Below are 12,098 nucleotides of genomic sequence, written 5' to 3' on the forward strand. Positions count from 1 at the left end.
GAATTCAAAGAGAATTAAGTTCAAATTAGTATAAAAAGTTGATTGAAGATGATGGATTAACATCAGTCATGATGTTAACGCACGGTGTTAATGTAGTGGTTCCAGTTTGAACTGAACTTCTTACCTTTCCTTTCAACAGGGGCGTGGAAGAAGCCAGCACTTTCATTAACGTGATAGGTCTTCTTGTCAAACTGCAGGGTGGGCTCATCCTCTGTGTCATTGATGTTGACGATGGCACGCGTGTTCCCTCCCAGCAGTGCATACACAGGCATGCTCAGCTCCACATGAAAGCTTTCGATCCCCTCAAACACCTTGTCATCGTTAATAAGGATTGTACACACCTTGGTATCTTCACGCTCATCAAACTGCACCTGGAAGATATTGAAACGGAACAGTGAAAGAAGTATCAATAAGAAATGTGCGCAAATTTCTTGCTAGAGCTCCGTTACCTGTCCGGCATATTCCACATAGTCCTGGTGGCCGGGATGGGATCCAGTGCTGCTGGTGGAAATGGCACTACCCTGTTCGGTCCGGCAGAGCACGATGGCATACTGGTTGAGGTTACCTGTTCGCTTCACTGTTACTGCAACTGTTCCAGCCTTCTCACTCACATTGTAGCTGAGGAAAAGAGATGAGGACTTGTTTTATAATGATGAAAATGTTCATGAGTGGGGAGTTTATGTTGTGAAAACTGTACTCTTGATACACACCTCTTATGCTCAAAGCTGATGACAGACCACTGGATGTGGAAGACGTTGTCGCTGACGACGTTCGGTTTGCTGTCTTTGACCAGGAACTTAAAGTTGTCCATGGTCTCCTGGATATTTTCCTGATGCAGCTGATATCGGATTAGGCCCAAACTGACATCAGCTTAAAGGGATAGAGATTACTTTTTAATTTTTTTACTTTATTTTTATTGGTAACTAATAATAATAATAATATTAATTTACAATTCATGTCACAGCATTTTACACATTCAGTCTGTTAGCTAAGTTAATATCAATTTTAAAATCATTAAGCAAACTCTTGAGTTAAACTACTAGGTTGGATGAGATTAAAAGCAGACGAAAACTCCACAAATAAGTCTGGCATGTGTCCCGGGACCCTAAAGATGTCTTAACAGCCGGTGAAGTAGAGTGATGCGAGCATCCTCCACTCCACTGCCGCGTCTGTAAGCAAACTGCAGTGGGTCTAAAAAGGCTCTTGTTCACCTTTAAACTTTAATACACTGACATTACAGCGTTTCTCTCCAGCTTACGTTGGACTCTCAGACTGGCGTTTCTGCTTCCATCACTGTAAAACTCTGACATTCAAATCTTAAATAAAACTTATTCAGAGCCTCAACCAGTTCTTTATTTGTGTTATAATCTTTCAACCTAATTGGATCCTGATCAGTTTTGGCCATACCTGTCATTGTCTTCATTCCTTCCCACACTGCTTTAAGATAATTACTACTAAGTTCATCCTCTAGCCTTTTTCATTGTGCTCTAACATCTTTATGTGCTTCTCTTAAGTCTCTTAAGTCAATTAAAAGTTGGATGCTTTTTCCTGAGTACCTGCTTTAAGTTAAGTTAGTTGTGACCAAAGGTTTGTTGTTCGAATACTCTTTAATAACCTTCTTCTTCATCACTATGTCCTCACAAAAAGCAATATAATTGCAGACCATATCAGTTAATTCATCTAAGTTCAGGGCAGAGTCCTTGCATACAGACCAGTCTGTACATTCCATGTATTCCTGTAACATGGAAATGCTCTCTGCATCCCAAACTTTACATTTTTCCCCTCTTCAGTACTGGTTTGTACACATGGGAGAGGAGGACAGTTCTGTGGTCAGAGAAGCCAAGAGGGGGTCTAGAAGAAGCTTTGTAGGCCTTTGATGGTCCCAAAACACAAGTCCTTTTCTTCCTGGTAGTGCAGGTTACATACTGATACAAATTCAATGACTTTTTTAGTTTTCAGTTATTAAAGTCTCCCATCAATACAAGCGGAGCATCAGGAGAAAGTTACTGGAGCCTTTGAGTCACTTTATAGATGATATCTACTGCTTTTTGTACATTTGCTTTGGGGTGCATACATACAACAATCACAAACAACTGAGGAAATTCCCTCGGTAAATAAAAGGGATGAAGAAAGATGGCTGGCAGATCAGTGTCACACGTGCATGTAGACTTTCTTAAACCAAGTCTTTGCACCACCAGTTGTTGACGTAGATTCAGACACTCCCCTTAGGATTTCCCCATTACTTCTGCAGTCCTGTCAAGTCAGACAAGTGTGCTGAAGCCGGTCACTGTCATGTCCCAGTCCAGGTCCATGGATGTAAGCCATGTCTCAGTGAAGGCCATGATGGAGGCATTCCTGTTCTCAATGAGATGTTGGGTGTTTCTCAATTCAGGTCTGCACACGTCGAAGTGCAGATTCGTCGGCTGCATGCATCATCGTGGCACGCCAAGTGCTGTCTCAATTCAAAGGCTCCTTCAAATCAACCCTTCAAATGCACACTTCGTTTGGCTCCAGATTAGCTTAAAACGAAGGATACAAGAGATGTTTCCTTTGCACCCTCTCCTGTCCCAGAATTCATTGCGTTTCTGATAGAAAAGAATGAAAAGCAGAGCGCTGGTGTAGGTACCACACCAGCCAGACCCTTTATTTCTTTATTTTTATGTATAAACACACATATTTGTGTCCAATAACCACAATGAATTTCATTCCAGTCGTCCTCAGATGTCTTTGTCAGCTTTCATTAAAGAAAAGGTGGAATTTATTCCAGTCACTCAGACAACTGGAGACTGGAATCAGGAACAATAATTAAACATGTGCTAAATTATAATCCAGTCATATAAGACGCTGTTTTGTCATTTAATTGAGTTAAAGAAAAAAAGCAAACAAATCGATCCTGGACAAATTAGAGCATTTTACTGATGAACAGTGGGAGAAAACACCTGTCAACAGGTGCAGAAGTCTGACTGGGAGGAACAGAAAACACCTGACTGGAGTAAAAACAAAGGATTAGCGCACTTCAGTGTGTAGACGACATAGAACACTTTGTTGCCTACGCAGTCTGTGCACTTGGAAGTGTGCAGACCCTGAATTGAGAAACACCTGTAGTATGTTTGCCTGAAGCTCAACTTATTTCTGAGGGACTGGACATTAGCGAGGAATACCGATGGGAGGGTAACCCGTTTTAGCCCATATCATCCCAATCTCGCTCGCACTCCTTGTCTCCTCTCTTGTTTCCTGGGTTTTAATCCCCACTTCAACCTTCACGCCTGTATCCGATGATTTTTAATGTCTTTGTTCAGGTCCCCTAGGGACGGGATATTCCCTACTGGGTCCAGAAGACCCGGAATGTTCCTGAACATTCTCTGGTGTATTTCTGCCCAAGTTGATGTGGGTGAGTATGGAAACCCAGCTTAAAGGAATAGTGAAAGAATCAAATATCTAACTTTCATTGTAAAAATAGTGTCGTAAATTTTCCCAACAATATCATTTTACACAAGCACACAAAAAACTTGGGTATCAATGAAACCTGAAAGAAGCAGCAGAGCAACACAAACCTGCTGCTGGTCCCTACAAGAGCAGTGTAATCATGTAGTAACAAACTTCTCACATTGCAGTCTTAGGGAGTATGTTATGTTTTCCATTTTGTTTATCTGGTATATTAAATCTACCCAATCTTCAATCGAGGGAGCTCGAGGCTTCAGCCACCTGTGAGTTATGGCTTCACCTGGGACCAACAGAATCTTGATGAGGGGTGTATTTTCTCTGGAATGTTGCAAAGATAAACATCAAATCTGAAAGGGATAGTGGGAGTGATTACCACATGACCAAAATACACTACGATGATTTTCATCTTTAGTCTGGCAGCAGACACAGCATTCTGTGTTCTCATTTTTTGATGTTTCTGATAAGGAGTGATGAATAATCTAACCATACTCTTCTAGCAAAGCTCTCTCCAGAATGAAATTTTTGTCTGTCATTGACATATCCTAAGTTGCTCCTCAATGAGCGGGTGCTGCCAGTCTCCCCATCCCACCTCTCTTTCATATAATGTTCCCTGTTATATTCTGTTCATGAAGCAATTATATGTCCTGGAGATCATTTCTGTGTTGTCCGCAGACTATCAGAAATATTTTTAGCATCCCCTGTTCTAACGTCACCAAATACATATCTTTGTTGTAGTCCCAACATAGTGCAGAATTTGCAGAAATCTGTTGTTCAAGGTTAAATTCTTCTTTCAGCGACAAACATCTTTAGCACCTCCTGGTGTAACAAAGTACAATATGCTGCAATACCTAGTTCTGCCCATCTACAGAAACTTGTATCATTTGAATTAGGAAAAGCGTTACGATCAAAAGCAAACCATTTCACCTCTTGTATGTGACATAGCTTTTAACTCTATTTCCAAATGTTTAAGTGTAATGAAGAATTTAGTCCTATCTGAAAGCTAGTCCAACAACTTCACATCAGTAATAATATGAAATAATAGCTTGAATTGGGAGAGTAATTGAGCTTGCAAGCTCCAAATCCTTACATCTTGCAAAAAACAATCGTCATACCAGCATATGAGACCAAAGCTGAGCTGTGTAATACTCCAAGAGGCATGGAAGACTGACATACACTGTTTTTTTTTTAACGTAGTAAAGTTTTATATTTGATTCTTGGCATATTACCCTCCCATTTTATACCATCTCACAGCAGGGTGCAAGATACTGGCAGGCAAAAAATACATGGAGCGCCATAACCGAATAGTGTACAGAAACATCTGTGCAGAATATGGACTGGAGACCCCTAAGTCCCAGTGGGAAACTCCCCCCAATGTGGTGGAGAATGAGAGGGCTAAGATCCTCTGGGACTTCCAGATCCAGACAGATAAAATGGTGGTGGCCAACCAAGCGGACATAGTGATCATGGAGAAGCAGCAGAGGAAAGCCGTAGTGATCAATGTATATGGATACATATTTCCCTAATGATGGAAATATCAGGAAAAAGGAGAAACTGGAGAAGTACCAAGACCTCCAGGAAAACCTGGAGAAGAGGCTCCAACAGATATCTGGAAAAACATCAGACATCTCCGTCCAGAAGAGATCAATCCTAGGAACAGCTAAGATACTGAAGAGGAGCCTATGAGAAAGTAGCACCTAATTATAAAAACAGTGATAATATTTCATTCCTAATGGCTTCATTAAAGCCTCCTCAGCTGAACAAAAAGGCCTCAGGTTAAAGTCAGATTTTGAGTACCTTGGGTAAAGGTGGTGATGGGGTTCCCAGGTTTGAATTTGCTCTCCAGGAAGCCGTGCTTTGGCTCGGTAGTGATTTCATACACCAGCTGTCCGTCATCTGTGTCTGGGTCCATTGTCAGCAGCTCCTTTTTGGTGATCAGGTTAGTAGGCTGCCAAAAAAAAAAGAAAAAAAAAAATGTTTAGAATGAGTTCTAGTTTTAAACTTCAGTCTATTGCTATACAACACTTCCATGATGACACCACAATAATCCAGGGAACTACGTCCAATTGTGAGGATTTTCTGAAAGATTTTACACTTGCGTTTGGTTTGTCTTCAAACTGCACTTAACTCAAGTGAACCAAACCCGCTAGGACAACGTCATATGTTTAAAACTACTCTTATGGGGCGATGCTCACAGAAATAATCAGTTAGATTAAAAATAATGCTGGGTCAGATTCTTTTTATTTTATTTTCATTTTTATTCTTGTTACTTTCATAGGGTTAGGGTTGGTGGCTAGCATATGAATGTCAGAAATATATTTTAAATGAAGTTTTTTCAAACAACAAAACACTGTTGCATGTGAATAATTCATATAAAGGAGACAAAAATCATGAGATGAATTAGAATTTAGAACAAATTACTGTAGAATAGAATTAGTGCTTTTTTTCTGAACATCATAAATCCCATTTAATGACAGTTATATGAAGATTTTAATAAAGTTGTGTGTACCTTGTTATCCATGTATTCCAGCCACTGCAGTCCCAGGTTGGTTACAATTCGTGGTGTCCCATCATCCACTGGCAGTATATCGATCTTGAACTTCTGGGGAGCGGCTGTAACAATCTTGAAAAACAAATGTACCATAGAAAGAAAAGTTATAATTAAAGATACATTCTCAAGGATGGTGGAGACTCTTTTTGAGAAAAAAAAAATCTGATGGTTTAAACACAGTCCATTTGCTTTAGCGATCATTTTATCTTTTCAAACTTTTGAAGTTTGTTCCTAGCTGGAGTGCAGGATTATCTCCAAAAATGGTCCAACCATCTCACTCTCCATTATTTGGCACAAACCATCACTTTGCCACCACCTTGCCAATGAAGCAGTCTTGTTTGGATGTCCAATAATCATTTAATAACCATCTAGACCATGTGGTGCCGCACAGCATTCATCAAAAAATAAATCTGGTGAAAAATAAGTCTTCATATATTTCTGAGCCCGCTGGAACTGTTTCGCTTTGTGACCATTGATTAAGGGAGACTCATATATTACAACCTCTGGAGTGTCCTGCAGGGAGGTGCACATACAAATATAATTCATTTTCGTGACGAGACTTTCATTGCTTCCTTGACTTTATTTGAACCTGTTTACTCTGATTAACACACTCGTTCTTTAACAGCATGATGATCTTAAGTTTCAATATCCACTGTTTTCAGTCCTTTCTCAAGACATTGATGTATTTCACACTTTGTACAGATATCCTTCTTTTTCCTCTAGAATACATTTAAGTTATGACTTAATTTGGAAGTTGTTTTTTTTTCATGAAGCTTGTCTGGGAAAGTAATGATCAAAACTGTGTGAGGTTATCAGTGATAAACAGTGTGTAGAAAAAAAAAACAGGGTCAATTTAAGACAGGAAAACTATTCTATTCTACAGTCATTTATCGGAGACTTTTATCCAAAGCGACTTACATACACGCTATTACCACGATAGGCACATCGGGGGGCAACTTAGGGTTCAGTGTCTTGCCCAAGGACACTTCAGCACATAGTCAGGGGAAGCCTGGAATCGAACTCCAGCTCAGCTGGATCCAGGTCTGGGGAACGGGCGGGCCGGTCCATAACATCAATGCCTTGGTGTTGCAGGAACTGCTGACACACTCCAGCCACATGAGGTCTCGCATTGTCTTGCATTAGGAGGAACCCAGGGCCAACCGCACCAGCATATGGTCCCACAAGGGGTCTGAGGATCTCATCTCGGTACCTAATGGCAGTCAGGCTACCTCTGGCGAGCACATGGAGGGCTGTGCGGCCCTCCAAAGAAATGCCCCCCCACACCATTACTGACCCACTGCCAAACCGGTCCTGCTGGAGGATGTTGCAGGCAGCAGAACGTTCTCCACGGCGTCTCCAGACTCTGTCACGTCTGTCACATGTGCTCAGTGTGAACCTGCTTCCATCTGTGAAGAGCTCAGGGCGCCAGTGGAGAATTTACCAATCTTAGTGTTCTCTGGCAAATGCCAAACGTCCTGAACGGTGTTGGGCTGGAAGCACAACCCCTACCTGTGGACGTCGGGCCCTCATACCACCCTCATGGAGTCTGTTTCTGACTGTTGGAGCAGACACATCCACATATGTGTCCTGCTGGAGCTCATTCTGCAGGGCTCTGGCAGTGCTCCTCCTGTTCCTCCTTGCACAAAGAAGGAGGTAGCGGTCCTGCTGCTGGGTTGTTGTCCTCCCACGGCCTCCTCCACGTCTCCTGATGTACTGGCCTGTCTCCTGGTAGCGCCTCCATGCTCTGGACACGACGCTGACAGACACAGCAAACCTTCTTGCCACAGCTGGCATTGATGTGCCATCCTGGATGAGCTGCACTATCTGAGCCACTTGTGTGGGTTGTAGACTCCGTCTCATGCTACCACTAGAGTGAAAGCACCACCAGCATTCAGACCAAAACATCATCCAGAAAGCATCGGAACTGAGAAGTGGTCTGTGGTCTCCACCTGCAGAACCACTCCTTTATTGGGTGTGTCTTGCCAGTTGCCTGTAATTTTCACCTGTTGTCTGTTCCATTTGCACAACAGCAGGTGGAACTGATTGTCAATCAGTGTTGCTTCCTAAGTGGACAATTTGAGGGACCAGACCAAGCACGGCTCATCAAACCCTTATGATGAACACAAACCTGTGCAGAAACTTTCCCTTGCCCAGATGCGGGTTACCGGGAGGGGTACAAGGTGGGGTACAAGGGCATGCATCTGGCTGGACCTTCGCCCATGGGGCCCGGTCAGGCTCAGCCCGAAAGGGTTACAGCTGGGCGGCAGCAAGAGGCGGGGATCCTGGCGGTCCGATCCCCGGCTGCAGAAGCTGGCTCTAGGGACGTGGAACGTCACCTCTCTGGTGGGGAAGGAGCCTGAGCTTGAGCGCGAGGTTGAGCGGTTCCGGCTAGATATAGTTGGACTCACCTCGACGCATGGCTTGGGCTCTGGAACCAGAACCCTCGAGAGGGGCTGGACCTTCTTCCACTCTGGAGTTGCTCATGGTGAGAGGCGCCGAGCAGATGTGGGCATTCTCATCAGCCCCCAGCTTGGTGCCTGCACGTTGGGGTTTACCCCGGTGGATGAAAGGGTAGTTTCCCTCCGCCTCCGGGTGGGGGGACGGGTCCTGACTGTTGTCTGTGCTTATGCACCGAACAGCAGTTCAGAGTACCCACCCTTTCTGGAGTCCTTGGAGGGAGTGCTGGAGGGTGCTCCTTCTGGGGACTCCATTGTTCTGCTGGGGGACTTCAATGCTCACGTGGGCAATGACAGTGAGACCTGGAGGGGAGTGATTGAGAGCCATGGTCCCCCCCCTCTGAACCCAAATGGTGTTTTGTTATTGGACTTCTGTAATCGTCATGGATTGTCCATAACGGACACCATGTTCCAACATAAGAGTGTCCATATGTACACCTGGCATCAGGATTCCCTGGGCCGCAGTTCCATGATGGATTTTGTAGTCGTATCGTCAGACCTGCGGCCACATGCCTTGGACACTCAGGTGAAGAGGGGGGCGGAGCTGTCAACTGATCACCACCTGGTGGTGAGTTGGCTCAGATGGTGGGGGAGGAAGCCGGTCAGATCTGGCAGAAACAAATGTGTTGTGAGGGTCTGCTGGGAACGTCTGGCTGAGTCCCCCGTCAGAGCGAGCTTCAACTCCCACCTTCAGCAGAGCTTCAACCATGTCCCGCGTGAGGCGGGGGACATTGAGTCCGAATGGACTGTGTTCCGTGCCTCTATTGCTGAGGCGGCCAGCCGGAGCTGTGGCTGTAAGGTCGTTGGTGCCTGTCGTGGCGGTAATCCCAGGACTCGTTGGTGGACACCAGCAGTGAGGGATGCCATCAAGCTGAAGAAGGAGTCCTATCGGGCCTTCTTGGCCTGTGGGACTCTGGAGGCAGCTGATGGGTACCGGCAGGCTACGCGGCACGCAGCTTCGGCTGTTGCCGAGGCAAAAACTCGGGCATGGGAGGAGTTCGGCGAGGCCATGGAGAAAGACTTCCGGACGGCTTCGAGGAGATTCTGGTCCACCATCCGGCGGCTCAGGAGGGGGAAGCAGTGCTCCATCAATACTGTGTACAGTGGAGATGGGGAGCTGCTGACCTCAGTATGGGGTATGGGGTACCGGACCCCCTTGTACGAGCTGTCCGGTCCCTGTACGACAGGTGTCAGAGCTTGGTCCGCATTGCCGGTAGTAAGTCGGATTCGTTTCCGGTGAGGGTTGGACTCCGCCAAGGCTGCCCTTTATCACCGATTCTGGTCATAACTTATATGGACAGAATTTATAGGTGCAGCTGAGGTGTTGAGGGGATCCGGCTTGGTGGCATCAGGATTGGGTCCCTGCTTTTTGCAGATGATGTGGTCCTGTTGGCTTCATCTGGTCATGATCTCCAGCTCTCAATTGAGCGATTCGCGGCCGAGTGTGAAGCGGCTGGGATGAGAATCAGCACCTCCAAATCTGAGACCATGGTCCTCAGCCGGAATAGGGTGGATTGCCCTCTCCGGGTCGGGAGTGAGGTCCTGCCACAAGTGGAGGAGTTTAAATATCTCGGGGTCTTGTTCACGAGTGGGGGAAGGATGGAGCGCGAGATCGACAGACGGATTGGTTGCGGCGTCTGCAGTAATGCGGACTCTGCGCCGGTCTGTCGTGGTGAAGAAGGAGCTGAGCCAGAAGGCGAAGCTCTCGATTTACCAGTCGATCTACGTTCCTACCCTCACCTATGGTCATGAGCTGTGGGTTGTGACCGAAAGAAGGAGATCTCGTATACAGGCGGCTGAAATGAGTTTCCTCCGCAGGGTGGCCGGGCTCTCCCTTAGAGATAGGGTGAGGAGCTCGGTCATCCGGGAGGAGATCAGAGTAGAGCCGCTGCTCCTCCGCATCGAGAGGAACCAGTTGAGGTGGCTCGGGCATCTGGTCAGGATGCCTCCTGGACCTCCCTGGTGAGGTGTTCCAGGCACATCCCTCTGGGAGGAGACCCCGGGTAAGACCCAGGACACGCTGGAGGGATTATATCTCTCGGCTGGCCTGGGAACGCCTTGGGATCCCCCCGCAGAGTTGGCAAATGTGGCTGGGGAGAGGGAAGTCTGGGCTTCCCTGCTTAGACTGCTGCCCCCGCGACCCGACCCCGGATAAGCGGCTGAAGATGAAGAAGATATATGTGTATATATATATATATATATATATATATATATATATATATATATATATATATATATATATATATATATATATATATTCATTCTGTGTTTAAATTTCTGTTTTTAACCAATGGGACTTGCAATGTTTATTACAATGTTTGATTGCACTTAATTATCTTTTTAATAAGTTTTATCCATCTTTTTGTTAATCTCCAATGGTCAAAATGGACTTAAATGGACATAGATTTATCCAATGATGGTCAAGAAATTTTAATCGAGAAGCTCTGAATGGGCCAGTCACGTCATCGTATGTGGGACTAACTGTGGTATGAGCAGTGCACAGACAGTCCTTACTTGTGACAAGCTCCCTGAAAAGCTACTTATCCAAATTTCGGTTCTTTACATAAAGCTCTGTTTTATTTTTTATTTTTTGGTTTTTTGTTTTTTTTTTTAAAGTTTTTATGTATTTGCATTGTGTTTGTAATTTTTTTATTTTTTATTTATTTATTTTTTTGTTGATGTTGTTTGGCTGCGTCTGGAAAAGATTCTTTCACCCTCCTCGGTCTCTGCCACAGTTTTCGTACAGGAACCACAGATCCTTCACTCCACCAAATACTAGACGGACTCACAGTAAATCGGTAAGTAATGTTGTAATTACTGGGTGTAAAAAAAGATGTTTTACACTCCCTGCCTTCTTTTTCAGGATGTGGTAAACCACACTTAACTGGGAGTAGTAATTAGTCTGCTTGTCATCAAAGTAAGTTATTCCTGCAAGCACTGTAAATTTACTACAGCTTCAGTTCGTGCTTTTGTTCGTCACTGAGGATACACATAAATCTAACTAATTTTAGATTTCCATGTGGCATTTAGCAGAATGCTTTGGCACTTTTGTGACACGTGACAGTTCAAAGCCACATGTACCACTTTCATAGGAAGACCGCTAAACCAGGATTTGAAAACAAAATTGAGGGAGTTGATTTGGCTTGTACTTTTGAAGGTTGTAGCTTTGAGTCAGCTAACTTATCAAAATTACTAGAACATCTTCATTGGCATATTAAAGTTGGCATAAAAGCCTAGTGACCCCAATATTAACTTAACAAAATATTTTCGTCTTTGTTTATCCTTTGTCTCACACTTGAACCGAAAACAAAAAATCTCTAGTTCTCCATCTAGTAGCCAAACTTCTACCAGTTCTAGTAACATTCCCGACTGCCTGCATGGAAAAATCAGCAGAGCATGAACCAAGTCACACTTTGGATGCAGTATTTGATGATGATAATGATAAAACCAGTGATGTAGTGGACACAGATGATTTTATAAACAATCTGGCCATGGTTTTCTCTGAATGCAAACAAAAATGCTGTTCCCAGCCAGTGCAATTCAGACATTAACAGAGGAAATACGAGAGGTGCATAACACTGACTTGACTCATCTTCTGTCTTGGATGCATGAAGACCTAAAAAAGCTGAATGTGCCTGAAAAGGATATTA

At 44.4% G+C, this 12,098-nt stretch overlaps 1 protein-coding gene across 6 annotated transcripts in view; it reads right to left on the reverse strand.

Moving 5' to 3' along the window:
• LOC306764394 (extracellular matrix organizing protein FRAS1-like) overlaps positions 1-12,098 on the reverse strand; it is a 623,368-nt gene that overhangs the window by 38,277 nt on the left and 572,993 nt on the right. For all 6 annotated transcript variants that reach the window (XR_013771547.1, XR_013771548.1, XM_079251555.1 and 3 more), the window contains 5 exons: positions 5,951-6,064; positions 5,239-5,389; positions 711-870; positions 450-618; positions 125-371 (listed from right to left, as the gene is read on the reverse strand). Coding sequence is in view for 4 of the 6 variants with exons in the window: in XM_079251555.1 (XP_079107681.1) it covers positions 125-371; positions 450-618; positions 711-870; positions 5,239-5,389; positions 5,951-6,064 (841 nt within the window). In the remaining 2 variants the exon portion in view is untranslated. The remainder of the gene's footprint in view (positions 1-124; positions 372-449; positions 619-710; positions 871-5,238; positions 5,390-5,950; positions 6,065-12,098) is intronic.

The sequence above is a fragment of the Telmatherina bonti genome (genome assembly GCF_933228915.1).
Source record: "Telmatherina bonti genome assembly, chromosome: 13".
Taxonomy (NCBI): domain Eukaryota; kingdom Metazoa; phylum Chordata; class Actinopteri; order Atheriniformes; family Telmatherinidae; genus Telmatherina; species Telmatherina bonti.